The sequence below is a fragment of the Lynx canadensis genome, chromosome D2 (assembly GCF_007474595.2).
Source record: "Lynx canadensis isolate LIC74 chromosome D2, mLynCan4.pri.v2, whole genome shotgun sequence".
Taxonomy (NCBI): domain Eukaryota; kingdom Metazoa; phylum Chordata; class Mammalia; order Carnivora; family Felidae; genus Lynx; species Lynx canadensis.
Genome location: NC_044313.2, coordinates 39,496,451 through 39,523,646, shown reverse-complemented (window position 1 = coordinate 39,523,646; position 27,196 = coordinate 39,496,451). Strand labels below are relative to the sequence as shown.

The window sequence follows — 27,196 nt, the reverse complement described above, 5'->3', positions numbered from 1 at the left end:
GTTACACAGCAATAGAAACCTAACACAGCTGGCAAATGCTGTCCTTGTAAAGGAAAGCCCCTCTCTCTTGGGTGCTGTCAGAGCCCTCACCTCTGAAATCTCTGTGCTGATGGTATAAATTGCTCTCTTGATTAGCCATCTTCTTCTCTAACTTGTTTTGATATTTTGTATTTTCTTTGTGGAAATACAGTAATGACTTCAAATTATTTTGACCATGATCCTTGGTAAGAAATAGTTTTTACATTGAAACTCAGTTCACTCACAAACACAACTGAAAGAAAAATTTCCTCCAAAAGACTTCATCCTTGTGATGTCAGATGCATTCTGACATCTTCTATTTTATTTCGTTTTTTAAAAATGTAGATTATGACTCACTAGACCAGTTTCTTTACTGGTTTTCCCAGAGTTGGAAATCGATACAGTTGGTTGTGCTTCTGTAGTTTTATTTTACTTCTTAAACTTTTAATCACATGTTATTTTTAAAAAATCAATTTGTAGTTAGGAAATACCTACTGATGGTAAAAGTGGTGTCATGGTTGGGAAGGGTCTCCATTGAAGTACTTGTTTCTCCTGCCCAGGGTCCCTGGTCTCCTTCCACATGTCAGAGCAAACCACTGTTAGGAGCCTTGAAGTGTGCACCCTTCCCCTGATAAATAGTCTGCACAGGCCCACACACAGAGCATGGCCCTCCCCTCTGCCCATTCCCTCCTTGTGCCCAGTATGGACTCCGCTCCAAGCCCAGGGGCACTGAGGTTATGGCAGGCGACTGTTCCCACAAACAATGCTGAGCAAACCTCTCTGTATATATGTGTGAGGATGGATTCCTGAAAGGAGAATTGCTGGGCCCAAGTGAACGTGCATTTGTAATTTAGAATCTAATTGCCACATTGCTATCTTGTGAAGTTTAGCCATTTGCTTTCCCACCGGCGGTGTATAAGCATGGCTGTTCTCCTGCACTTTTGCCAACACAGGTATTCTGTGACTTAAAAAACAGACTTTTGTTGTTGATAGTACATTTTGTTATAGTTTTAATTTGTATTTCTCACTGTAAGAGAGGGTAAGGTAAGCATCTTTTTATGTTTTAAGAGCCGTCTGTACTTTCCCAATTTTTTCTGTTAAGTTTGAGGTCAATTGTAAATAGGGGCCTTACTTGTCTCTTACCCTCCTTTACCCAGTCTTTCTTCAAATTGCTCCTGGCTTAAAATCAAATGAACCTAGAGGCTCCTGGGTGGCTCGGTCAGTTAAGTGGCTGACTCTTGATCTTGGCTCAGGTCATGGTTTCATGATTTGTGGGATGGAGTCCTGAGTCGGGCTGTGTGCTGACAGCAGATTCTCTCTACCCCTCTCCCCCGCTCGGGATTCTCTCCCTGTCTCCCTCTCTCTCTCCATCTCTCTGTCTCTCTCTCCCTCTCTCTGCCCCTCTCCCTTTGCCCTTCTTCCACTCTCTCAAAACATAAATAAATAAACTTAAAAAAAAAAAAAGCAAATGAACCCAACCAGACCATTTCTTGTGGCCCTGTACCTGTTGATGTAAATCAGAGAGTGAATTTACTTTTGTTAGGAGCCTGAGACCTCAGATGTTTAAAAGAAGCTTTGCTGATAAAAGAAGGCCCAGTGGAAGTTTGCAGCAGAGAAGAAAGAGGAGGTGGCAGAGAAGGGGGTTGGGAAGCAACCGAGTGGAAGGAGTGAGGGAAGGAAGTGAAGCAGGAGAGCCGGGAAAGGTACGGCTGGTGTCTTGCAGAGGGAAAGTCCCTCTGATGTAAAATTGGTAAGTTCCTGCCACGGACTGAGAAGTGTACTCGCTGAGTCTGCCCTTTGAATGGCAGTAAGTTCTAGCAAAAAGAAACAGGGAGAATGAAGTGCCAGCTTCTACCGAGGCTACATGGGAAGTTTTCTTTTGGTTGTTTCTGACAGCCTTGATGAAATCATTTAAAACAGTGAGTTATATGATAGGGAAGGGCAACCACTGAGTGACTTGAGTAGTGCAAAACAAATTGTCTAAAATTGTCATTCCTAAGAAATAAAATCAACTGGGAATGGAATCTCTATGTAATCCAGAGGTTTATTTTGTGTAGTTGATTATGACATCTTAAGAAGAGGGGTTTTTATGAAATTTTTTTTGTGGTGAGATTGCTTTACACTTTTTTTTTCTTTTCTTTCTCCAAAATCTTTTTATTGGGAAAGTTTCCCATTCATGTTGATTCAGGGTGCTTTCAGTGCTGCTTCCGTCTGAAGGAGTGTCCTTCTGTGAGCCTTGCTGATCCTCTGTGGGCTGGCACAGGACGGTGGAGCAACCCACACACAACACCACTTTGCACGTGTCTGAACACATGGTGATTTTGTAGCACCCTGGGCACCTCACGTCCAGGAAGTAGGAGCTGGGGCTCTGCACCAGGCACTTCTTATGCTTCCTCTTGTCTTCTGAGGGCGGATGCAGGAGGCCCTTCGCCGAGGGGCCTGTTCTCCGGGGCAGGTCATCACTGCAGGAAGCTGTTTTACACTCCTTTCCATGACCACAAAGTCTCTTGTTTGAGGACCGACAGAGAGCTCCAGGAGCACGTGGCTTTCATTTTGTTGACACGTAATTTTCTCATTATGAACATTTACACATAGTTTCATCAACAGCAGTCCTGTGTGGTCTGATCTTGTGGAGGAGAAAGGGTGTTCTCCTTTTCCCTTAAGGTGAGTGCTGTTGCCCCATAACCTCCCCCATGCCACCAGCCTGCTGCCTCGGGAAGAGTGAAAGAGCTGTCCAGGGGACTGCCAGCCCCTTGACTTACCTTGACTCCCCCGGTTGGACCCTGGCACTGTATTTGAACTGTATTTGTAGGCTTCCTTTTGTCCTTGCTGTTGACGATCAGTCCAGCCTTTGAAATCCTCGTTGGTAGGTTGATAGATGTTTTATTCAGCTGGATACCAGCTACGAGTTAAGCTCTGTAAAGTTGTTGATGCTATGCTTTGGTGATCGTTTTACACGAGGACTGGTCCTGAGCTTCAACAGGTGCTCCTCTTCAGCTGATAACAGCCGGAACCTCTTATGGAAGCTCTCATGGCCCCACGAATCTTGCTAGTTTTCTCATTCAGCTGGCATAAGGCATTTGTTGGTTTGTATTCATATAAAACAGCAGTAAGTAGATAGTTAAAATTTCCTTGAAAATCATGATCTAATAAGAGAAAAATTTTCTCTGTACTTGGGAGGCTTGTTGAGGCTTGGACATTTATCAGCTTGCTGAAAAGTGTCTCATGATATTTTTTGTGGCATTGGAGAGAATGAAATGGGAACAGGGGCCCAGACAGAGGATGCTGAGCCTATTCCTGTTTCCCAGATAAGCAGACAAGGGTCTTGGGACCATTGTCACCATCTCATAGGTGTGACGCTCTGCTCTAAGTACAGACGTGACTGTGTGCGTTCCCAGGAGTCCACCTGAGACACGAAATTCGTGGGGAAGTGATCCCAGGTCCTGTTGTGTGTGCGGACTGTCTGGCTGCCTACTTGGTGCAGGCCTTGTTCTCCTCTGAGGCTCTTCGCCCCTGCCTCCAAGCACTCCCCCGTTGCGGGTGTGTAATGATGCAATCACCACCCAGACTTCCCTTTTGGACATGGATCACTTGAATTCAGAGCAGGAATGAGAGGCCATTTTCCCTTGATTTCAGCTTCCTGTCTGAGACCCATCTCTTCCCAGGACGCTGAATATTTTCCACATTTAGTTAGAACATGTGAATACTTTGGTGACTCAGAAGATGTGCTAGTTGAGTAACACTGCATGATTTTAGCATATACATGTTGTATGATATCATGTAACTTCCTGGACCAGGTTTCAGGCTGAGCTGGATTTGAAGTGACATTTAATTCTCTTGCTCGGGAGCAGGAATAGTGGTCCATTGAAGCCCTCAATCAGAGTGCCAGTCCTGGCTCTCTTCGGGTGGGTGCATTTGCTGGAGAAGGCGGATGGGGAGAGCTTCTGGACAGTGGTGCTGCCTGTCTTGGTGGCTGGCCCGTGGCAGGGGTTCTGTAACTTGAGTGCCAGGATGAGAGCACACCCGTGGAGATCGCACTTAGCAAGAGTGGAGGCTAAGCCTCAGCCGAGGAATTGTGGGCCAAAGCGGGGCTCTTCAAAACAAGGAGCAGTACTGAAGGCTACGTGGGGGGCCTGGGGAAGGTAGGGAGGTGATGTGGGCTTGCTCTTGGTAATGGACTCATAGTACTGTTTTCATGTGGCTGTTTGGGTTGTGTTGTGTGGGGCACATGCTCACTCAGGCTGACTGTCTGAGGAGGGAGGAACACATTTATGTGAATATGTATGGTGCTCTGAGGGCTGTAGGAACACAGGAATTGGCAGTCTAGAGAAGGCAAGGACCACACAGAGGTTGTAGGAGGCTGGGGGACCCTTTAGCAGTGGCTCTGCTTCCTCAGCTCAGGTACACCCTTATATTCTTGTTCCTCTCCTTCCACTTCTCTTCTTATTATGGTGCTTTCTCACCTTCCTAGAGCTCTTGTCTCATTTTGGGTTATTCACAGCCCCTCAGTACTCCTGGTCTATGCCATGACTTTGTGCTATATGTTCTTTCAAATTTAAGTTTTCTTATTTTTCTTAATTCCCAATCCCATGACTAGGACTCTTGGGAGCCTTCTGTGCTCAGCCCCCTTCTGGGCCCTGGGTTGAGCTATGGATTGGTGGCTCTGTGGTTAGCTAGTCTCTTTTTTGTGTAGAGAGCTCTGATAGGGTAGCAAGGTTTCATGGACCCAGTGTGAAGTGAGTAGTAGAGAGCACTCACAGCCTGCTACCCTTGATTAGGTTCATCCCCAGAACCAGGTTAAATAAAGAGTGCCAGGTGGGAAAGGTGAGCACTGGCATTGTCGGCACCTCACATTTCTTTTGCATTTGCATATACCATCTAGTACTTGGTTCCTCCCTCCCTCCCTCCCTCCCTCCCTCCTTCCCTTCCTTCTCCCTTCCCCCCCTCCCCCCACCTCATGCCCAGCCTGGGGCTTGAACTCACAACCCTGAGATCAAGAGTCACATGCTCTACCTGCTGAGCCAGCCAGGAGCCCCTCTGTCTAGTACTTGGTTTCTTGATTTATGTATGAACTAATTAAATTTAGATGCTCAGGAAATAAAGGACCACTGAATCTGCAGGAGATCGGTATTACTGCTCTGAAGTCTTAAATATTTCTTGGCTACACTTTGACCCACATAAAGGGAAAGAGTGCTGTTTGATTTGTTTGGTCTCAACTCATAGGGACCTAATGGATGTTATTCACCGAACAGTAGGAAGGGCAGATGTTCTTAGATTCTCCGTCCATTGCCATTCAGAAGGGGATGGTGTTCACTGTCCCCTTTACTCTTTCCTCTGAAACTGACTGGAGGTGTGTCGTTGCAGGCTGGGGGTTCTTCGTTGGCGTCAGCTCCAGTGTCCGCCTTCTCTCGCACTTCTGTCACGCCATCCAATCAGGACATCTGCAGGTAACGCTCTGCTTCAGATGTTGCCGTGGTTCACGTGACATCCCAGAAATAAGCATTAGTGCCTGCAGGTTCTCGATTTTCCATTTGCTTGGTCAGAATGCCTTTGCTCTAAACAGCTGGCCCAATTTTATGTGCTGTTTGCTCACCAAGTTACCACATGAGTCTCATTTCTTCACTTTGATGTCTATTCTCTTTTAAGATTGTTTTTTACTTTCTGTGCTTTTATTCCACTGTTCTCTGCATGCAGTTCCAGTGCAGTGTGTTCTGAGTGTTGTCACCAAAGTCCCGTGCAGTCTGCCGTTGTCTTGAAAGCTCCTCAATGCCAGAGTTCTCTGACACAAGGGCTCACTGTGACAGTTATCTGTAAAGACACATTGTCAAAGAGAAATTCCTGTGGTTCAGAATGGACCCAGGCCTTGAAGCCTGCTGACAATACCAAAGCCAGAAGAATACTAAAGTTCTCAAAATCCCTAAACGATGTGGGTGAGAAGCCCCAGAACACTTCGGAAAGTTTTGACTATGTGGAAAGAACTCGCTCCGAAGGGAAATTGATACTCCCTCAAGATCCAGGTCTCAGGATTAACAGGTTCCATCAGAAGGAGAAAAAAGCACAGCATCACAAACCTCTTGGCAGTTCCAAACATTCTTGCGTTTCATCCCTTTCTGCCAACCGTTCAGTTGCCTCAGAGGTGGAAGCTGGCAAGGGGGGCATCCACGTCCCTCTTTTGGAAGAGAGAGCGGATGCTGAAGCTGTGTCCAGGAGCCGGCGACTGCTCCGGTACCTGTTCTCGCTCTCGCACGGCTCGAGCGCCAGCAGCCTGCACAGGTTCCATGAGCTGGAGGGCTGTGCCGCGCCCCTGCACACCGCCAAGTCCTCCAGCGGGCTGGCAGGGAGCATGGGCTTCTGCTCCGATGAAATGGGAGACGACGATGTCTTTGAGGACAGCGCATCTGCAAAATGGAAGAACAAGGTCTTGCGGGCACCCCTCTGCTCAGTGGAGAAGGACAGTGACCTGGATTGTCCTTCTCCCCCCTCTGAAAAATGCCCCCCCATATCTCCTGTATCCACATCAGGGGATGCCTGCAGGTTGGTTTGCCAAGAACCATCATTCTGGCCATCTCTGCTCCCCATACCTCTGTGGCCTCATCTTGCTTTAATATGTGAAGTTTCAGGAAAATGAAGTAATGGGTGGTTATAGACAATTGTGGGTTAATAATTTTCTCCAGAAGAATGGAGTATTGGTATCATTTGAAAAACCAATTTTTATGACATGGGTCCCAAGGTAGTTTCACAGATGATAAAAGAGGGAGAAGCTACACATATTAAAGGCCAAGCTGACTCTTCTCAACCAAAACTAAGTAGACTTTGCTTAAGGAGATTGGAAGAAAGAAAATAGTATCTCCAGTTTTCCAGCTTGATGATCTAGACGTTAAGCCTTGGCGGCCCCTCCCAGCCTCATTTTTGCCCTTTGTTCCACTTGCAACACAGTGTGCATGGGAAGAGGCCGTTCTTCAGTACCATCTGCCTTCCTTCTTTTTAACTTGGATGCAGCCACCTCTGCCCTCATCCTTTCTCCACTTCCGCCCTTTGTCTTCCTGTGTGCAAGCATCCTTGTCTGGTCTCCGGAACCTTTCAGAATTTGCTTTTTGTCACCAGGCTCATACTTTCCCCATTCTAGCCTTTCCCTAGGCGCCCCTTCTCCAGGCCAGCTGGTACATTTCTAACAGTTGTCTCCGAAACCTCTCTCACAGAAACAAAGAGCTGAGAGTCTGGCCAGGGCCAGGACCTGGCTCCCCCCAGGTCAGGTGTCCCTACCTGCTCTCCAGCTGTTGGAAGAGACCCTTCTATTTCTCACAAGTCTAAGTTCTTTGAGGTTAGTAGCTATATCCTCTTGTATGCACCCTTAGAAGCCATGAATGGTTTAAAATTCTCATTTCCTCAAAAAAGAAATAAAATTGCAGCCCCTTATCATGGGGTTTTTGGGTCCAAGAGAGGTTCTGTGTTTTCTCTGTTTACTCTCTGAGGGAGGACGGAGACGTGTAGTTGTGTGTGAAGGTGAAATTAGTGATTATAGATAAAAAGCAGATTTATCATCTTTTTAAGTCACCGGTAATTTTGGAAGGTAGAGTGCTGGTTTTGTTTCACACAGAAATTTTTTCCCCTAATTATTTTAACATGTTCTGAAAGATGCTTCCATGTTGCTTTAAATTCGTCTTTCAGTGACATTTTTAAATCTTCCCCAAAATGACTGCTTTGTCATTTCTTATATCATTTTTTCCTCTCTGATGCCAAATGCCATCCAGACTTTCCATGTTGGTACGGTAAGCTAGAAGCTCTTAGCTTGTAGTAATCGTTCTCCTCCGTGTCTGTGCGTTTTTGTGCTTGTAGTCGTTTCTGTGATGTTTGTCGCTGAAAGTTTTCTTTGGGGGGGGGGGATTGACCTTCCCCCGAAGCGTCCTCTTCCCCTGTCGTGTGGCCCTCCCGGTAATGACTGGCCTTCCTTTGCTGCAGGATCTGCCACTGTGAAGGGGATGACGAGAGCCCACTGATCACCCCCTGCCGCTGCACAGGGAGCCTCCACTTCGTGCACCAGACCTGCCTGCAACAGTGGATCAAGAGCTCCGACACGCGCTGCTGTGAGCTCTGCAAGTACGAGTTCATCATGGAGGTCAAGCTGAAGCCTTTGAGAAAAGTACGTGTGAGGACACGTTCAGAAGTGCTCTCGCCTTGCTGAGATGAGGGCCCTGGGAAGAGTTAGCACCTTGGACTGGATGAAGCCGTAGCTTGCTTGTGTTCATTTCTGTAAGAAGTGGGGGCTGTGCATACATTCGTGCTACAGAGGTCATCGTTTCTGTTTCTGATTTCCCACTCCCTCCTCTCAGGAAGAAGCTCTTTCTGACCATTCAGTCCTAATGTGTTTTTCCGTCAAACTAAGACTGGTTGCTTATCTGTGTCAGTCATTTGGCCCTTGGCCACAGACTGTTTTGTGACATCTTAGCAGTTAACTTTGTACATATTAACTGCTCACGTCTTGCCTCTGAGTAGGACTGTACATCAGACATCAATTAGTATCTCTCCCTGACACAGAGCACAGAATGAAATAGTAAATTTATTTGTATATATTGTGATAAATATTTGCTAGTTGGCAGGGTGAGGGTGGATGGGAAAAGAAAGGAACCACAGGCCTTACATAAAATGCACCTCTCTTCAGGCCCCAGGTCACTGCCCCCTCTGAGCGAGCCTGATCTGGCAGCTGCCGCCTGTGTAATGGTTTTCAGTGTGTCTTTCTATGTGCCCAGCATACAAGGTTTTGTTTGGAAGAATGAAAGACTTGTTCTTATCTCGGAATCTCAATATGTCAGTTCAAGGAAAATCACATGATCAAATCGAAACACCTGACAGTGCGAAGGGAACGAAGATTAAGTCGCGGCGGAGCATGTCCAACAGTTCAAGGAGGAAGCATTGGTTGTGGGCTGGAGCGCTGGGGGAGGGGAACGGTGGTAGCTTCACAGAATGTTTGGGTGTTGAAGCCGTTCTTGAAGGAGCAGTAGGATTTGGAGTACAGCGAAAGGAGTTTAGAGAGGTCACATTGTCTGTGAAGAAAAGCATACACCGAAAAGGTGAGGGTGAGCATTTCAGGACCGTGTGAAAGGCTTGGACTGAGTGTGTCTTGGGAAATAGCTGGAAATCAGGGAGCAGAGAGCATTTTAGGAGGGAAGCCAAATGAAGATACTGTATAAAACCACAGCAGAAAGTCATCTGGATGTTGGAGAAGACAGCTGCAAACTACTAAAAAAATGTTTTGCCCCATAAAAATAATAGAATTTGTTGGATACCTACTCTGTGCTGGCCTCTCAGGTGAGATGTGTAGCCTTTGACCAATATAGACAATCTAGGAGGCTGTACTTTCAGCTTATCCTATATAGAACCATCTGGAAAGTGGCTGTGATTAGGGCTGGCCAAGGATATGCAGAGTGTTTATGCTTTGTTCTTTTTCTCTACCCTTATATGTTTTCTTCTGATTTGGAAAGCAGTAAATGAAAAAGAAAATCTGGCTATTTGGAGCAAATTAATGAGCTCCTAGAGGAGATGGGACTGGCAGAGCCTGCTTATACCAGGAACTCTTAGCATCGATTTCAAGCTGTTGCTGCCAAAGTAGCAAAGGACCAAAGAGTGAGCGCCTTCCGCCATCACTGTCACGATGTAGTGTGACCATCTGCTAGTGTGTTGTGGCGTCATCAACCCTCTTCCCCTCGCTCATGCAAGTCAGCAAGGCAGGGAGGTCTCATGTGTGCCACCTGGGTCTGGGGCCAACATGCCGTTTTCATCAGGCCGAAACCTAGAGTCCTTTAGCTAGCCATTAGTTGTTTGCCTGCAAGAATAAGCAGACAAGAGGATTGATTGGTGGTTGTGGTTCATAGCTCATCTTGATCCCAGCTTCTTTTCATTGCATACAAAGTTGGCTGTCGACAGAATACCAGTGCCTGGTACCTAGTTGAAGCCAAGTGGTTTAAAGAGAATGACTTGTAGTATTTGGGGAAATTCATCTAGATTGGGAAAAGGGGAGGGGGGGAAAGCCAGTCTTACCCATCTACAATGCTGTCACCTTCATTGTAGCCCTTTACATTTGGGGGCCTACACCTCATGCTCTGCGTGTTGTCTTTCCAGTGGGAGAAGCTGCAGATGACGGCCAGCGAGCGCAGGAAGATCATGTGCTCAGTGACATTTCATGTCATTGCCATCACCTGTGTGGTCTGGTCCTTGTACGTGCTCATTGACCGCACCACTGAGGAGATCAAACATGGACAGGCAACAGGTATGTGCTCAGAGTGACAGGTGAGCTCGGTATGGAGATCGGGTAACACGCTGGGGTCATAGGATTGGAGTGTTACTCCAGATTGGTATTTAAGTCAGACTTCAGATGTCTGGGTTTCTGGAGTGAGAGCATTAATTATGAGGTACCAAGCATCCTTTTCGGATGATTCTCTTGCTGTGGTGAGTAGTTTTAAAAAAAACCCAGTCAGAAGAGATCAAATCAGGGAAGGAGAGAATCTCTGCAGACTGTTTCCTAGAAGAGCACGAGGATGAGAGAGAGTGGACACCAAGGACACCCTGCCTTTGGTGAAACTAGATGGATGAGTGAAGAATCCATTGGTTACTGGAAGGTCAGCAGTTGTGTTTAGTTACTTCAGATCTTAAATTAGGTGTGCTGATAGACTAACTGGGTTTTTCCCCTTCCAGGAATCCTAGAATGGCCCTTTTGGACTAAATTGGTGGTTGTGGCCATCGGGTTTACTGGCGGACTTCTTTTTATGTACGTTCAGTGCAAAGTATACATACAATTATGGAAGAGACTCAAGGCTTATAACAGAGTAATCTATGTTCAAAACTGTCCAGAGACCAGCAAAACGAATATTTTTGAAAAATCTGCACTAACAGAGCCCAACTTTGAAAATAAAGATGGACCTGGAACCTGTCATTCCGACACAAACTCTTCTTGTTGGACAGAACCTGAAGACACTGGAACCGAAATCGTTCATGTCTGATTTTGTGGAGGGTGTAGTTTTCCTGGACATCGATGAAGAGCTGAAGGAAATTGTTTACTGCCAATTCTGTACCTTTTTTTATGTCCTTTAATAGCATAGACCAGGCAGGTGACTGTTTTTTTAATGGCTTCTCTTTTTCTAAACCCTCCTTAGTGAATCTCCCAGAAAGCCCTCACATTGGCTGTGCGTGGCGGGGTCCCACTTCTGCCAGCACTTCCACAGGAAGGGAGGCCCCCATGACACTGTGAGGGGTTGCTGGCTGGGTTCTGGCCCACGAAGCCTTGAGCAGTGAGAGAATAAAATGCCGGACCCTGAGAAGAGCAGGAGCCGGGTGGCACCCTGGCCTAAGCGCCCTGCCTCTCCCAGTCAGCAGCAGTCCCCCCACTGGAGCAGAGTGTGTGGGAATGTCTAGTCATGCCAGAGGACTTCCCTCCTCACCAAGAAGAGCTTGGGGAGATGATGCTGCCACTGACGTTTCTCCTGAGCAGACCGGGCAGTGGTGCTCTGTGCGTGGTGGCGAGTGATTCACTGAGCAAACAGCACTTTACAAAAAGAGAATCTTTATTTTGTAGTATGTGTGTCCAGTGGGATTGACATTTAAAAGAATGTCTCATTTAGAAGCCTTCCCTTCACGACCCTGATTACCTATCTCTTTTACGTTATGATAGATCTAAAACCCTTTTTGCCTTATATATTCTAAGAAACCTGACATCTGCTCTGTGTCCATAAAAGGAACTTATGGCTATAAAACTGGATAAACAGGCCTGAGGCTTTTTCATAATGTTTCATGAGAATTAATGAACACCAGATGGCAATTTGAGCATAGTTCCTGTGGTTTCAGGCCTATTATATGGCAAGTCTTCATGTCACAGGCCTGCCCCAAATATTTTTTTTTTTTGTCAACACTGAAAAAGAAGGTTTTGTGAGATCTAAACAAAAGGAAGGAAGTGAGTAATTAGAACAAAACTGAATGTTTAAAAATGATTCCTTTATGGACAACCTCTCCGGTTCATGCTGGCTTCACACTGACGGAGTGAGCACGCACTGCTCTGGTCTGGGGCACGCACACTGCAGGCACTCCTGGGCGCCGGCCACCTTGGACAGCTTCTCCTGGGTGGCTCTGTGGATCACTGCTCAGGGCAGAGAGACAGACGGGCTGGCTCTGGGACAAAGGCCAGGAGCGAGTAGCAAACTGCCATGGCCCCACTGGGTCACTGCCCCCAGCCACACCTCCACCCATTTATCGCCTTAACCGGACTGGACAGCAAGGACCCTTTAGGGGCCCCTGGCCCTGTAATCAGTTCGTTCTGTCATCAGGGATTATCTCCTGTACCATTTTCATAAGACAAAACCAAAATCACCACCATCAAATGGCCTTTGTCCCTTTAAAAAGTCTGCTTAAAGTTCTGTTTTTAAAAACCTGTTTCTCTGCACCAGGTAAATAAGAGTCATCTCCAGAAAAATAGGCCAAGAGGGTCTGCAGTGTACATCATCATGCCCAGAATACTTCCTCTCCAGGTGACTCTGCATCTGCAGAGCCTCCTATAAGGGGAAGGCTTCTTGGGTGGGGGAGGGGGTGTCCTGCCCTCAGTCCTCTGAACCTTAGGTGCCCCACCTGTCCTGTTTTGAGGATGAAGCAAACACAAGATGATTCCTTTGCCTTTCAGACTGGAAGTGCTGTGGTTAGTTTTGAAAGCCAGGACGAGGCCGAAGTGTGTCTAAGCTCTGGGAAGGGTGTGTGGTAGCAGGCTTTGCCCTGCCACCTCCTCCCACCCAAAGTCTGACTCATCAGGATCACGGATCCCTGTCTAAGGATCTGCTCTGCTGTGGCCTTCCTCTGGTTGGGCAGGCACTATCCAACCATGGCAACCCCTGAAAATAGGTCAGCCTGCTCTCGCTCTCTCGCGGTCTCTATCGCGCTCTCTCTCGCTCTCTTGTCTCCCAGGCCGCATCCGGTCCGCGCCTGTGTTCACTGTGCCCCAAGTGCAATTACCCACACCCCTTCTCAGCCTGGGGACTCCAGGCAGCTACACGCTGTCCACTCAGGGGAGCTGAGTCCTGGTCAGCCCTGCCTCTACCCCTTAGAAACTGCCCAGGCAAGGCCTCTTGTCCCTGCCGTCTTCTTACAGCAAATGAGTAGTCACGTGAAGACTGGGATAGAATTTTAAGTGAGAATCCTTCCCCTCTCCCCTGATGGAGGCCCTTATGCTGAAGCTGAAAGTCACTGAGACTTCCTGCGGATGGGAAAGTGTGCTTTAGGTAAGGATAGCTGCTGGGCCGCCCACCTGTCATGGCTGGCACCCCGTAGAGCAAAGGTGCCTTTATAACCACGACTGCTGTGTTGCTCCCATGCCTGACCAGGTTGTCACGTGAAACTCTTACTTCTTTTCAGGAAGGCCTAACACCATCTCATCACCTCCACCAAACTCCTAAAAGCCTTCTGCCTGGGGACAGTCCATCCCACGTCCTTCTTTCCTGTCCTGGGATGGCACACAGATGTCCCCTTGCCTTTCTCTTTTCTTGTAGGTTCTAGTTGAGCTCCTCTCACCCCTTTCTTAGTCCCCACCAACTAAACTGGGAAGTCAGAAGCCCTGGAAAGGTGCTGTGCTGCCATCTAGTGGGGGAAGCAGATCTGCCAGGTGCACCTTTAATCCACATCAGCTTGCCCTCTAGTTCTTTGGGGGTTATTTATTCCCTAGGCTCCCCGCCCCCTCCCATTCTGCACCTGGCTTTGTGGGAGGATGACACTTGGCTGAACCAGAAATGTGGGATGAGCCTGTGGGTCTGGGGGCCAGGCAAAGGGGAGAGGGAAGTGGCTCAGGGGTGTGGCCAGCTAGCTCCCTCTGATTTGGCCTTTGCTTCCCCAAAAGTTACAGTATGGCTCGAGGGCTTCTGACTTTGGCCGCCAGCAATAATTTGTTTGTTTTTTTTTTGTGCCCGAGTTGATTTTAAGAATTCCTGGAAACTATAAAAAGGTCTCATCCTGCTCCAGGCCTCTATGTCTCCTCCCTTTTCACCTCCTTCCACCGTTTTCAATCTTATGGGTCTAGTTTTCAACCTTGCTGGCGTGCCCTCCCTGGCTCCAGACATGCAGGCCTCAGGCAGTGGGCCAGCGCAAGCGCATCAGGTAGTGCCTGCACAGTTACGGCTGCTTCTGCTGCCTGGTGGGTCAGCCACACGGCTGGCGGAGGCCTGCAAACAGCAGGGCCGAGATCCACGATGCTGTGCATTTGGCCTGATGCAAAGACACTTTTTGAATACTTTCCCTTTTAGATCTGATTTGAAACATGCAGCTTCCCTCTCCAGCCCAAGGAAAGACCGAAACATAAGGGAAGAAAAGGATTTATCTTTGTTTTGGAAGTAATTAAGTTGTGCAGCTATTTACCTATTTAGATGCAACGTTTATAGAAAGCTGATTGTTAATAAAAACCAAATTTACACTGGCATGTGTGGTGTAGTTTCTAAAAGGCACTTCACATTTGAAGATTTTCTTAACTTGGAAACTTTCTAGTTCTCTAAATGTCTGGTTTTGTATCCTTTTGTGTATGTTCACTGTTTCTCAGTATTACCACTTGAATAATTCTCTGGGGGGTTGTTTCTGTTATATACGGGGTGTCTAATTGCAGCAATAAAGCATCTCTTTAAAAAGGAGTTTTGCCATGGAAGTATTTTCCTGCAAAAAGCCTGGGAACACTGGCAGGCATTCCAGTGGTTCTTATCCCCTTTCCCCATTCCTCTGGCTTGCACGTTGGGAAAGAAAATCACACAACCTCTGGAGGTATCTGTTTTCCTCAGCCTGTCCCTGCAAGGGGGGGCGATTCCCCCAGTCGCTGGTGGTTGGTGAGGACAGGGTGGTTTCAGGGGTGCAAGCATGGGAGTGAAGACCGAAGTAGCTCACACAGGTGTGCTGCTTTCAAACATCCAGGCTCTACTTGGACTCCATTCCCTATGAGAAGCCAGATTCAAGTTCAGGATCGGTATGCTAGTGGGACCATTGGAACAGATTATTGCCTTACTGGTCTTATCTGTTGAAACAGCTACTGAGCCACAGCCTAGCTGAGGAGGGGACCCAGGGAGGACCAGCAGGATCTCTGGCAATAGTTTGGCCTGGCTGCCTCTCCCGGCCTCCAGCAGAGCTTCCTGTGTTGTGGTGTTGCCTCCGGGTCTCGAGACTGCAAACTGTTCACAGGGCTGTAAGCGCTGAGGACAGCCCCTGCCTTTACCTGTGTGCATGAGGTGAAAACAGGCCAGGATTGCCCTGTATATACTGTACTCTAGGTGAGCCCAGAGGATTTGTCCACCGGTTAAGGGTACAGTAGTACCTACCAGGAGACTTTGGAGCTAAGCAGGAGGATATTTGGCCAAGTGTCCTTGCCAGTCTTCTGAAGCTGTTGAGGCTTCTGGAGGAGGATACGACCACGTAACAGCTGAACAGGTACGTGCTTGTGGGAGAGGGGGGAGCCGGGAGGACCCCTGAGCTAAAGTGCTCAACTATTGGCTGGAGGGGTTGTAGCAGGATTCTCACCCAGAGAGTCCTGACACTGAGGCTTTTCTTTCCAGGAAGCAACTTTATTCGTGCCAGCACCGCTCAGTTGGGTTCGTACCCAAAGGACTGAGCCCCGAGTGCCACATGGCATAGTTTTTCATATATTTTTTACTTCTTTGTCTCCCATATGAGGTAACACACAAACATGTAGTCTGATTAAGTGGTCTCATGTTACAGGGTCCGGAGCAATGTTGTCAAGTACATGAATAGCAAGGTTGCCTTTTGGATTTTGTTTGTTTGTTTGTTTGTTTGTTTTTTTGCCCTTAGGGAGGGGACCCTACCACCGGGTGAAGAGGGTGGAGCTGAAAGAAGAATCTGCTTTTGTGAGAATGTGAGGTGGGGGACACTGAGGGGAGCCTCTCTTCTTTGGGGGATCCACTGAATTTGATGAGTTTGGTTGCAGAGATGCCTTGTTGTGCACAGGCTTGATGATGCTGTCCCCAGGCCTTTCTGCCCTTTAACACCAGCCACAAAGTGGGGGTGTGAGGGGCTGCAGGCACACTTCCAGGGAGCATTTGCATCCTTGGTCAGGGCAAACCCCTTGCAGGCCAGCCTCTTGTTACATAAATAAACTCACAGAGGTACAGCTTTGCCCGTTAATTTACATATTGACATACCTACTGTTCCTCGTTACTCAGGATGTCAGGCTGGTCAGAGGAGGATCCATGACTCATGGTGCTAAAACAGAACTTCCCAGATGACCAGGGGTGACTGGCCTCTCTTTGGGAAAGATGTCTGATTAAACATTCCGGGGCGGGGAGGGGCCAGGGGAGGCGTACAACCATCAAAGCTGTCGGCACAGTAAAAAACAAAAACGAAACCAGAACAGAAAATCAAACACAGCCCTTGTCTCAGGGAAAGGCCTTGAGCAGGAATAGCACTGGGAGGCAGGGGGTTCTGGGCCACAGTCATGCAGTCAAGGCATCACATACTTTTTACGTATCTGAAATACATAGGAAACGCATGTTGCTTACTGCAATCATCACCTCACATGTTGCTTTTTTCACCTAACAACTGGATTTAGGCAGAGATTTTAAGGTTGCTAACTTGACTTTTGAGCTTAGAAACAAAGCTGAAATCCACATCCATGACATTTATCTTTGTACACTTGGTGGGGGGCAGTTCTGAACATAAGTTCCTAGAAGTAGAAAAAGGGGTAAAAGTTGCAAAACTGACCTCCACAAAATTATTCACTTACCTTCCCACTGTGAGAATCTTAGTCTTCCTTCCTTACATTGTATCATGTAGGTGTTAGTTTTTTAATTGTTACTAAAATGATTGCCATTCCCTTTTCTCTCATTGATGTTTTACTTTGCATTTCTTAGATAAATGAGGTTGAGCATCTTTTGTTTACTGTGCATGTCTGCTTATGTGAATTTCCATGCCTTGGCCATTTCTCTTGCATTTTTTGGTATATTTTACATTGAATCATGGGTGCTTGGTGCCTTCAAAAAATTTTTTTTTTAATTTTTTTTAAGTTTATTTATTTTGAGAGAAAGAATGAGCAGGGGGAGGGGCAGAGAGAAAGGGAGACAGAGAATCCCAAGCAGGCTCTGCACTGTCAGCGCAGAGCCCAATGCGAGGCTCGAACCCATGAACTGTGAGATCATGATCTGAGCCAAAAGAAATCGAGTCAGACCTTTAATCAACTGAACCACCAGGCACCCTTGAATCATAGGTGCTTTTTATTTTATTTTATTTTTCATTTTATTTTTAATGTTTATTTTTGAGAGAGAGAGAGTGAGTGTGAGTGGGGTGAGGGGCAGAGAGAGGGAGACACAGAGTCTGAAGCAGGCTCCGGGTTCTGAGCTGTCAGCAGAGAGCCCGACATGGGGCTTGAACTCATGAGCTGTGAAATCATGACCTGAGCCAAAGTCAGATGCTTAACCGACTGAGCCACCCAGGCGCCCCCATAGGTGCTTTTTATGATGAAAGAACATTAACTTCAGTTTAAATAACTGGCAAAGAAGTGCAGTTTGTGAATTTTTAAAACATTTTATTATGAAATTAAAAAAATGTTTATCTTGAGAGAGAGAGAGAGAGAGAGAGAGAGAGAGAGAGAGAGATTGAGCCAGAGAGGGGCAGAGGGAGAGGGAGAAAGAGAATCCTAAGCAGGCTCTGCTCAGCACAGAGCCCCACGTGGGGCTCGATCCCACGAACTGTGAGATCGTGACGTGAGTTGAAATCAAGAGGTGGCCACTTAACCGACTGAGCCACCCAGGTGCCTCTGAAATTTTTTTAATATAAAATTTTAAATAATTGCATAGTATTCATATACCTTAGTGTTGCATAGAATTCATATACTTTAGATTCTACGGTTAACATTTGGCTATATATGCTTCACCACATATTTCCATCTATTAATCATGCTGTTCTTCCATCAGCTTACTTTTTTAATGCATTTCAGAGTAAACTGCAGCCAGAAGTATACTTCACTTACTTCGGTTTGCCTTTTGTTAACTAGAATTCAACATTTGTTTATGGTTCTTTTTGTTCGGAGGAAAAATTTACATACAGTGAAATGTATAAATCTTACGTGTACCATCTGATGAGTTTTGGCATGCATGCCAAATGTATGCATCTGTATAACCCAAAACCAGATGTTCTGTATCAAAATGTGGAACATTATCTCAATCCTGAAAATTCTGATGCCCCTTTCCTGTTCACCCCTGTTCCCATACCCTCCAAAGCAAACATTGTGCTGATATTTGGGGTTTAGCTTGTCCTGGAACTTAATTTTAATTTTAATGGAGTTGCGTAGTTTATACTTTTGTGTAAGGGTTCTTTATGTCAGCACAATGTTTCTGAGTTTCATCTATGCTCCTGTATCAGCACATTCCTGTTTTATGCTGCATAATGTTCCATTGTATAAATATAGTTGGAGACTTGTGCTGTTTCCAGTTTTGGGCTATTATGAGTAGAATAGTAAGATTTTTTTGTGGACATATGTTTTCATTTCTCTTGAGTAAATACCTAGGCATGAAATGCTAGTTCAGAGAGGATAGAAATATGTTAGTTTTAGAAGGAACAAACGTTTTTTTGAAGCAGGTGTACCATTTTACATCCCCACCAGCAAGGTGTGAGGGTTCCAATTACTTCACATCCTTGGTCCAACATTTGGTGTTGTCAGTCACTAACCTAAAATACAAGAATTTTACTGTTCTCATAGATGTGTAGTTGCATTGTGGTTTTAATTTGCATTTGTGGTTTTAATTTGCATTTTCCCAATGACTAATGATGTTGAACATCTTTTTATGTGCCTCTTATCATGTGTTTATTTGCCATTCCTGCCTATCTCTTTGTATAAGGGGAGGCAGACTATAGTCCACTGACCAAATCCAGCCCATGACCTATTTTTGTAAGGCTTCTTGAGCTAGGAATGTGTTTTACAATTTTAAAAGGTGGTTTAAAAAAACTGAAAAAAAAAAGTTTGTTTTAAAAAAATGCAGCAGATTGGGGGCACCTGGGTGGCTCAGTTAGTTAAGCCTCTGACTTCTGCTCAGGTCATGATCTCACCATTCGTGAGTTCGAGCCCTGTGTCGGGCTCTGTGCTGATGGCTCAGAGCCTGGAGCCTGCTTCGGATTCTGTGTCTCCCTCTCTATCCCTCCCTGACTAGTGCTGTGTCTCTCTCTGTCTCTCAAAAATAAATAAATGTAAAAAAAATGCACAGATTGTATGTGGTCTACCAAACCTAAAATATTTTACAGGAGAACATGTGCTTGACACTGCTATGGATTTAAAGTGTGTATCTTTTATATTGCATGTTGTTGGATATTGACTTTTAAAATTATTATGCTAATCTTTGTCTCTTAGTTGGAGTTTTTAGTCTGTAAACATTTGATGTAATTACTAAGTTGTGTCTACCATTTTATTATTTGATTTTTTTGTCCTTTCTGTTTTTTAATTTTTTTTTTTAACATCTATTTGTTTTTGAGAGAGACAGAGACAGAATGCGAGTGGGTTAGGGGCATAGAGAGAGGGAGACACAGAATCCGAAGCAGGCTTCAGGCTCCGAGCTGTCAGCACAGAGCCCAACGCAGGACTCGAACTCACGAGCTGTGAGATCATGACCTGAGCCAAAGTTTGACACTCAACCGACTGAGCCACCCAGGCGCCCAGTCCTTTCTGTTTTTGTTTCTCCGTTCCTCTTTTTCTGCTTTCTTTTAAATTATTTATATATTTTCACAATTCCATTTTAAGTCCTCTCTTGGTTTTTCACTATACTTCTTTACATTATTTTTAGTGGTTGCTCTAGGGATTATAATCTACTACTTAAAATTTCACAAACTACTTAGAATTAATATTTGACCATTTGATATAAGATGTAGAAACCATGTGGCTGAAAAAGTCCATTAATATCCATTGCCTTTTATGCTATCTTCATATTGTGCTTACATGCATTATAAATGCCACATGACAATGCTATAACACTTGCTTTAAATAATCATATATGTTGAAGGAAGAGGGGGGAAAGTCTCTTAAATTTACCAAATATTTGCCATATCTGACACTCCCGTCCTTCCTGAAGATCTGAGTTTCCATGAGAGCATTTCTTGTAGTGTAGATCTGCTGGCAGTAGATTCTCTTTATTTTACTTGAAAATTTCTTTATTTCATTTTCATACTTGAGGAACATATCTGAGAATTCTGTGTTGGTGATTGTTTTCTTTCAGTGCTTTACTTTTTTTTTTTTTTTTTAAAGTTTATTTTGAGACAAAGAGGATGAGCGGGGTAGGCGCAGAGAGAGAGGGGAGAGAGAGAATCCCAAGCATGCTCTGCATTGTCCACACAGAGCCCAAGGCAGGGCTTGAATTTATGAACCATGAGATCATGACCTGAGTCAAAACCAAGAGTTGGTTGCTTAAGAGACTGAGTCACCAGGCGCCCCCTTTTAGTGCTAAAAAATGTTGTCTCAGGGGCACCTGGGTGTCTCAGTCGGTTAAGCGTCCGACTTTTTTTTTTTTTTTTTAATTTTTTTTTTCAACGTTTATTTTTGGGACAGAGAGAGACAGAGCATGAACAGGGGAGGGGCAGAGAGAGAGAGGGAGACACAGAATCGGAAACAGGCTCCAGGCTCTGAGCCATCAGCCCAGAGCCCGACGCGGGGCTCGAACTCACGGACCGCGAGATCGTGACCTGGCTGAAGTCGGACGCTTAACCGACTGCACCACCCAGGCGCCCCAAGCGTCCGACTCTTGATCTCAGTTCAGGTCTTGATCTCACGGTTGTCAGTTTGGGCCCTGCCTTGGGCTCTGCACTGGGCATGGGGCCTACTTAAAAAAAAAAAAAAAAAAAAAAATGTTGTTTTGTTGTCTTTTGGCCCCCACAGTTTCTACAAATTTAAAATTTTTTTTTAATGTTTATTCATTTTTTTGAGAGAGACAGAGCGTGAGTGGGGGAGGGGCAGAGAAGGAGGGAGACACAGAATCTGAAGCAGGATCCAGGCTCTGAGCTGTCAGCACAGAGCCTGATGCAGGGCTCAAACCCATGAACCATGAGATCATGACCTAAGCTGAAGTCAGACGCTTAGCTCACTGAGCCACCCAGGTACCCCTGGCCCCCACAGTTTCTGATGAAAAGTTATTTGTAATTCAAATCATTGTTTCATTGTATGTCACCTGTTACTGCTTTCAAGGTATCTCTTTAATCTCTCCTTTTGAGGAGTTTGACTCCTCAGGTATGGGTTTCTTTGTATGTATTCTGCTTAGTTGTGAGCTTCTTGGAGCCATAAATTGTTCTCTCACCAAACTTGGGAAATTTTTGGCTTTTATTTCTTCAAATACTTGTTCTGCTCCGTAGTCTTTCACCTTCCCTCTCCTTCTGGGACTCCAATTACATGTATGTTAAACCTTTTTTTTTTTTTTAACACTTATTTATTTTTGCGACACAGAGAGACAGAGCATGAGGAGGGTAGGGGCAGAGAGAGAGGAGACACAGAATCTGAAGCAGGCTCCAGGCTCTGAGCTGTCAGCACAGAGCCCAACGCGGAGCTTGAACTCACAAACCGTGAGATCATGACCTGAACTGAAGTAGGACGCTTAACCAACAGAGCCATCAGGTACCCCTGTTAAACCTTTTGATATCGTCCCATAGATCTCTGCAGATCTGTTCATGTAAACACATTCTCTTTTCGCTTCAGATTGGATCATTTCTATTGATCTGTCTTCAAGTCACTCTTTGCTCTGTTCTGCTATATTAGTTATTTTTTCCAGATATTTTTCAGTTCTATCTAGAATTTCCATCTGATGATTCTTTTTCCTCCTCTTCCCAGTCTTCTCCTCTTCCGCTCCTCCTCCTCCATTCTCTTTTACAATGTGTACTTCTCTGCTGAGATTTCCTATCCTTTCATGAATTGGTAACATATTTCCTGTAACCCACAGAGCATAGGTATAAAAGCTTCGTTGGAATTATTCTCTATTAAGTTCAACATCTGTGTCATTATATGGCAGTTTATGTCAGTTGTCCTTTCCCTGAGAGTAGATCACATTTTCCTAATTCTTTGTATGTTGAATAATTTTGGATTGTGCTCTGGCTAATGCGAATGTTCTTTTTTTAGAGATTCTGAGTTCCCTTATATTCCTCTGAAAAGGATTTTTTTAAAGCAAGCAGTTAACTTGGTTGAGCTTAAACGGAAAACTGTTTAAAAGCCCAAATCTTGGGGCGCCTGGGTGGCTCAGTCAATTAGGCGACCGACTTGTTTTGGCTCAGGTCACGATCTCACGGTTTGTGAGTTCAAGTCCCGCATCAGGCTCTGTACTGTGTCAGCACAGAGCCCACTTGGAAGTCTCTCTCCTTCTCCTTCTGTCCCTACCCCACATTCATGTGTGCTCTCTCTCTCTCTCTCTCTCTCTCAAAATAAATAAACTTAAAAAATTAAAAGCCCAGATCTCACGATAGTTGTTTCATCCTCCATTGAGCTGTCTGCAGTTTGCCCCCTGCCTGCTCGCTTAGGGGTCCGCCGGAGGTTTGCACAGAAGTGGGGCTTTCCAAAACGCCCCTGTGGCAGCACTGGAGTGGTGCTACTGAATATCCAGCTGCAGGGGAACTGGCAGGGCCAGGTGCAGAGAACATATTTCACTGACAGCTCCAGCTGCCACACCTTTGGATCTATTGTGACCTTCATTCGTGTCAAGACCATTTTTGTCATTCCTGCCTGATGCAAGTTTTCTATAATGGGCCACTTTTGCTTGAGGACTCCACATTAGCTGGAGCGAGGCTTTCATGGAGGTGCCCTGCAGTCTGGAGCCCATTCTACCCAGTCCTTCCTTCCCTGTCCCCTGCCCCCCACAGGGTTGGACCTGCATCACCCTTCCTCTCCCTTCCTTTGCTCACGTGGCCTTGCTGATTCTAAAGGTTGGTGTGTTGGACATGGAGCCGAGTGAGTGCCTTTACCACAACCATAGTTTATGAAGTCCATCACCAAGGTCACTCACAGTGTGGACAGTTCTCAGAGGGATGGAAGGGAGTTTGGGGTCTGGGCCTCACTCTGGTACCCATCCCAATGGTCAAGTTTCCTTAGAGGGTCTTGTGGTTTCAGGAGCACATGCATGCCTTCTCCTTTGCTATATTGGCCCTGGTGGAACCTTTTACTTAAGACATTGAGCTTCTGGCCCAGCACATTTCCAGGAACTCTGGAGACCCTGTTGGTGATTCTGAAGCCAGGGCTGGGGGTTATAGGTTGGGTCTGTGTGTAGGAGGAGGACACAATGGATCACCATGTCCAAACTCAGGGCTGGTTCTGCTTCTTGGGTGTGGGGAAAGAAATTCATTTTATATTTTCTTTCATTTTAATTTTTTAATTTTATTTTAAGTTTATTTCTTTATTTGGAGAGAGAGAGAGGGGCAGAGAGAGAGGATCCCAAGCAGGCTCTGCACTGTCAGTGCAGAGCCCGACACGGGGCTCAATCTCCCCAAATGTGAGATCATGACCCAAGCCAAAATCAAGTGCCAGATACTTAACTAACTGAGCCACCCAGGCGCCCCAAGAAATGCATTTTAAAAGTCATTTTGAGTCCTCTCTTGTTGGAGAAAACATCCCCCAGCTTCCAAGAGAGTGCCTAGAACATGTCAGGTGCCTTGCAGGAGGAAAATGAGGAACCAGCCCTGGGGCACACAAGGAAGGTGGGTGGGGTCCTGGTCCTCCAGGGGCTCTGGGTCCAAGGGAGAGACCGTGTGGAGGATGACAACAGAAGTTTAGACAACGGCCTGGGAGATAGATGAGCTGTGGGCAAAGATGCCTCCCCAGACTGGATGACATTTGAGATGTATTCTGAAGAAAATTCAGGAGTTTCTGGGAAAAGAAGAGGGGAAACCACCTTCTATCCAGACGGGGTTTGAGGGGGAAGCTCTTGCCTAGATGGAATCACAGTGATTGTGGCTTTTTCTGTGGGGCAAGGGGATGTGAGCTGTTTGGGGGTGACTGGAACATAATACACGGAAGGACACCTATTTTAAATGCACTCCTTTATTTTTATGACAGCCAATTCTTAATTCATTCAACAAGGATTCATCTGGGTACCTAGTATATGCAAGAAATTGGACCAAGCATAAATAGAACAGAAAATAATCATTCCATGTCTCCCAGTAAGAACGAACATCTATCAGTTGTCCTGACTTGCTGTTGCTGAGTGGCGTGCAAGCACTGAGCTAGGCGTAGGCAGGAAGCTACACAGTCCTGCTCTGTGTAGGACGCGTCCCTGCAGCGTATCCACATTGATCAAAGTATGGAATTCACTGAAAACTAGGGAACAAACTGGAAAATGCACCAAAGCTTAGGCTGAACGTGGCCCAACCTGGGCAGCCTTCGGTTTGAAGCCAGCCTGGGGCCTGGGGGTGGAATTGCCAGGAATCCTGGCAGCCTCAGAAGAGCAGGCTGCCAGCAGTTCTGCCCCAGGGCCACCCGGTGTGCCTGCCCACCTGGGCAGGCTGGAGTCTGGCTGCTGAGCCCGGTCGCGGGTAGTCGGCCGTCTTTAAGTGAGACTGGCCCGGGTGGCCACTTAGATGGCCACGCTATTGGGAATCCGGTCTGGGGACAAGTAGTAATATGGCAGCTTCTTGTTCTTGTTGCGCTCAGCAATCACGCTGACGATGGCAGCAAGGTTCTTGCGGAATCGGGCCATGGCCTCTTTTACAGGCTTCTCGATGAAATGCTCTTCTGGGTACATGCCCAGGAATAGCTAAGGGCCCAGACACAGACAGACAGACAGGTTACTCTTTGACAAGGGGGTGTAAACTGACAGGCCTTGCTTGTCTCACCCCCAGAGATGATCCCTTGGAAAGTCAGCAAGGGAGCACCTGCTCATTTCCCCCTCACCACCTGCCCCCCTGCTGAGAGTACCCCAAGAATGCTCCTGGGCTGGGGTCTTCAGATGAATGGGCAAAATAACTGCCGTGCTGCAGGGTGGCCACAACAGCTTGTAATGGCAGCAGGTGAATGCGGACGCTGTCGGTGGTCCCAGCTGTGCTGGGAATGTGGCTGTGCAGTCCTACTTGGCCCTGTTCCTGTGTAGCATCCCTGCCTTCCCGTCTGGGCTCCGGGCAGCAGGGGCACAGGGGTTAGCACTAGCCTTTCCAGCCCAGGAGAGCCATGGCCACACCCTGTTGGGGTGCTGTGCTCATTTGTATACTCACGCGGTGACTGCAAACTAAAACTAGGCATATTTAAAAAAAAATTATTGATTGTTAAAATTGGAAAGTTTCATACCCAGGGCTGAAAAGGGTGGGATTTTAGACTTAGTTTGTGGAGGGCAGATCAATCTCAAGGTTCTTTGACCCAGAAATTCCTCTACCAGGAACACATCCTGTGGCCCTACTAAACATGTGTGCAAAGACACATATACAAAAAAAAGATGTGAGGGACCAACACATTTGCAAAGTCCCCAGAGCAACCTAAATGCCCCCTAAAATGCCCACAGGCCTGGGGGTGGTTGGAATGGTAGTCATTCTGTGAAACACTGAGCAAATGCCATGTTTGAGATACTGAGAAACCCAGCTTTGACATTAGGTTAAATAAGGTGTATGTGCATGGGAATGTCTGGAAGGATACCCAGAAACTTCTTAGTCGTTACCTCCGGGGAGTCACCAGTGGAGCAGAGTGCCTGTGCTCTCCTGTCCCTCCCTCACCCTGAGCTCCAACCTGGTGCAGACCTGAGAACCCCCTGGGTACCCCCAGCCCTGGAAGTCAGGACTCCCTGAGAGCAGGCGTCCAGCCTAAGCCCTTAATCACAAAGCCCAGAGAGGGAGAAATGGGTTAACTCTGGGTGACCTGCCCCTAGAAGGGGCAGAATGGCGTCCAGTGCTCACCTCGTTGTCTTGTAACTGGCTTAGTGCCCACACTGCGCCCAGGTGCCAGCAGGAGCGGCCACGGTCTGGCAGCGTATCCACGATCTGCTCGATGGTGACCACGCCCTTGGTTGTTGGTGGTGGGGCCCGCATGGTTGGGGGGGCATTGGGGATCCAGGAGCACCAGTCATACTGTAGGGACAGCCACAGACACATGGGGGTGCCTCCTCAGCTAGCCACCACCCATCTGCAGCTGGCCATGCCCCTACCTGCCCGACAGAGCAACTGCCCAGGTGCCTCCCACCCTCCTCCATCTCCTCCTGCTCCAGCAGGACTGGGCCACGGTTCCCCACTCTGGCTGGCACCCTTGGCTTAGTGGGGAGAATACACTCAGGGAACGCGTAGTTTCTGGCCCCAAGGCTGCTGGAGATCAGCCCCAGAAGACTAGGAAGAGAGGCGGCCCTGCCTGAGCCCTTTAGGAGCGGCCAAGGTGACTCTGGCAATTTCCTGCCCAGAGGACTCATCCTGCCTTTGCCTACCTGGCCAAAGTTCACTGCTGCATGCTGGGCGGAGGCTGTGAAGATCACTACTGTCAGGTACTCTGAAAGCTTCTCTCTGGTCTTGATGGACTTGGGGAAGCCTAAGGCAGAGTCAGAGGCTGGCTGGGGAGGGACTGATGACCCACAGGCACCCTCCCCCCAACCCTATCCCAGGACCTGAACACCCCCACACAAGGGCTTGAGGGGCCCAGGCATGGACAAGACACTGTAAGGGTTGGCCCAGTGTTCCTGATGTTTCTGACCCTGGTTTCAGTGGCTGCAGAGAGTCCCTGAGATGTCCCCATAAGACATATTGGTGGGCAGGGCTTCCTTGGGGGCTCTGGCCCCAGCACCAAGTGCTCAGATGGATGTCATGGGCCATGATCGCCCGAGGAAAGTCAGAGGTGAGGAAAGAGCAGAAGAGACAGCTAGAAGGAGAGCTGGGGGTGGTCTGTACCTGAGGTCTTCTTGCCCCGCATGCCATACACATAAACGTCCTTCACAAAGTCCTGCAGCTCCTGGTCCTCTGCCACCACCTGGTCACTCTTGTAGTAGATGCCTACCACCTCGGCCGTGAACCTGGCTCAGGAGGAGGGCCCAGCTAGGAGTGGGTGACTTGGCCAGGGTTTGCAGGGCTGGGTTCCTGAGCTCAAGGGCAGGGCTACACTGGTGGCCCTGTGACTTATTCCTTAATGTCCAGGCTCAGGTCACTCACCCCCGCCCCCACCCACATACCTTCCTTCCTCTATCAGTGCCCTGACAATGGAGCCATCCACTGGCCCGCTGAGTCAGTTGTCAATGCCCTGGTCCTCTTCTCC

At 47.1% G+C, this 27,196-nt stretch overlaps 2 protein-coding genes across 10 annotated transcripts in view; one reads left to right on the top strand and one right to left on the bottom strand.

Annotated features, from left to right (window-relative positions):
• Positions 1 to 14,601, top strand: part of MARCHF8 (membrane associated ring-CH-type finger 8) — a 135,816-nt gene extending 121,215 nt beyond the window's left edge. For 7 of the 8 annotated variants that reach the window (XM_030334921.1, XM_030334926.1, XM_030334923.1 and 4 more), the window contains 5 exons: positions 5,383 to 5,465; positions 5,713 to 6,552; positions 7,978 to 8,158; positions 10,135 to 10,282; positions 10,708 to 14,601. In XM_030334921.1, coding sequence (XP_030190781.1) covers positions 5,383 to 5,465; positions 5,713 to 6,552; positions 7,978 to 8,158; positions 10,135 to 10,282; positions 10,708 to 11,012 — 1,557 coding nt within the window. In that variant the 3' untranslated portion in view covers positions 11,013 to 14,601. The remainder of the gene's footprint in view (positions 1 to 5,382; positions 5,466 to 5,712; positions 6,553 to 7,977; positions 8,159 to 10,134; positions 10,283 to 10,707) is intronic. The other variant, XM_030334927.1, reaches the window with a different exon arrangement.
• A 9,405-nt stretch (positions 14,602 to 24,006) lies between these two features.
• The window catches only part of ALOX5 (arachidonate 5-lipoxygenase), a 49,982-nt gene continuing 46,792 nt past the window's right edge, over positions 24,007 to 27,196 (bottom strand). For both annotated transcript variants that reach the window (XM_030335009.2, XM_030335010.1), the window contains 4 exons: positions 26,836 to 26,957; positions 26,379 to 26,479; positions 25,861 to 26,031; positions 24,007 to 24,734 (listed from right to left, as the gene is read on the bottom strand). In XM_030335009.2, the coding sequence (XP_030190869.1) occupies positions 24,555 to 24,734; positions 25,861 to 26,031; positions 26,379 to 26,479; positions 26,836 to 26,957 (574 nt within the window). In that variant the 3' untranslated portion in view covers positions 24,007 to 24,554. The remainder of the gene's footprint in view (positions 24,735 to 25,860; positions 26,032 to 26,378; positions 26,480 to 26,835; positions 26,958 to 27,196) is intronic.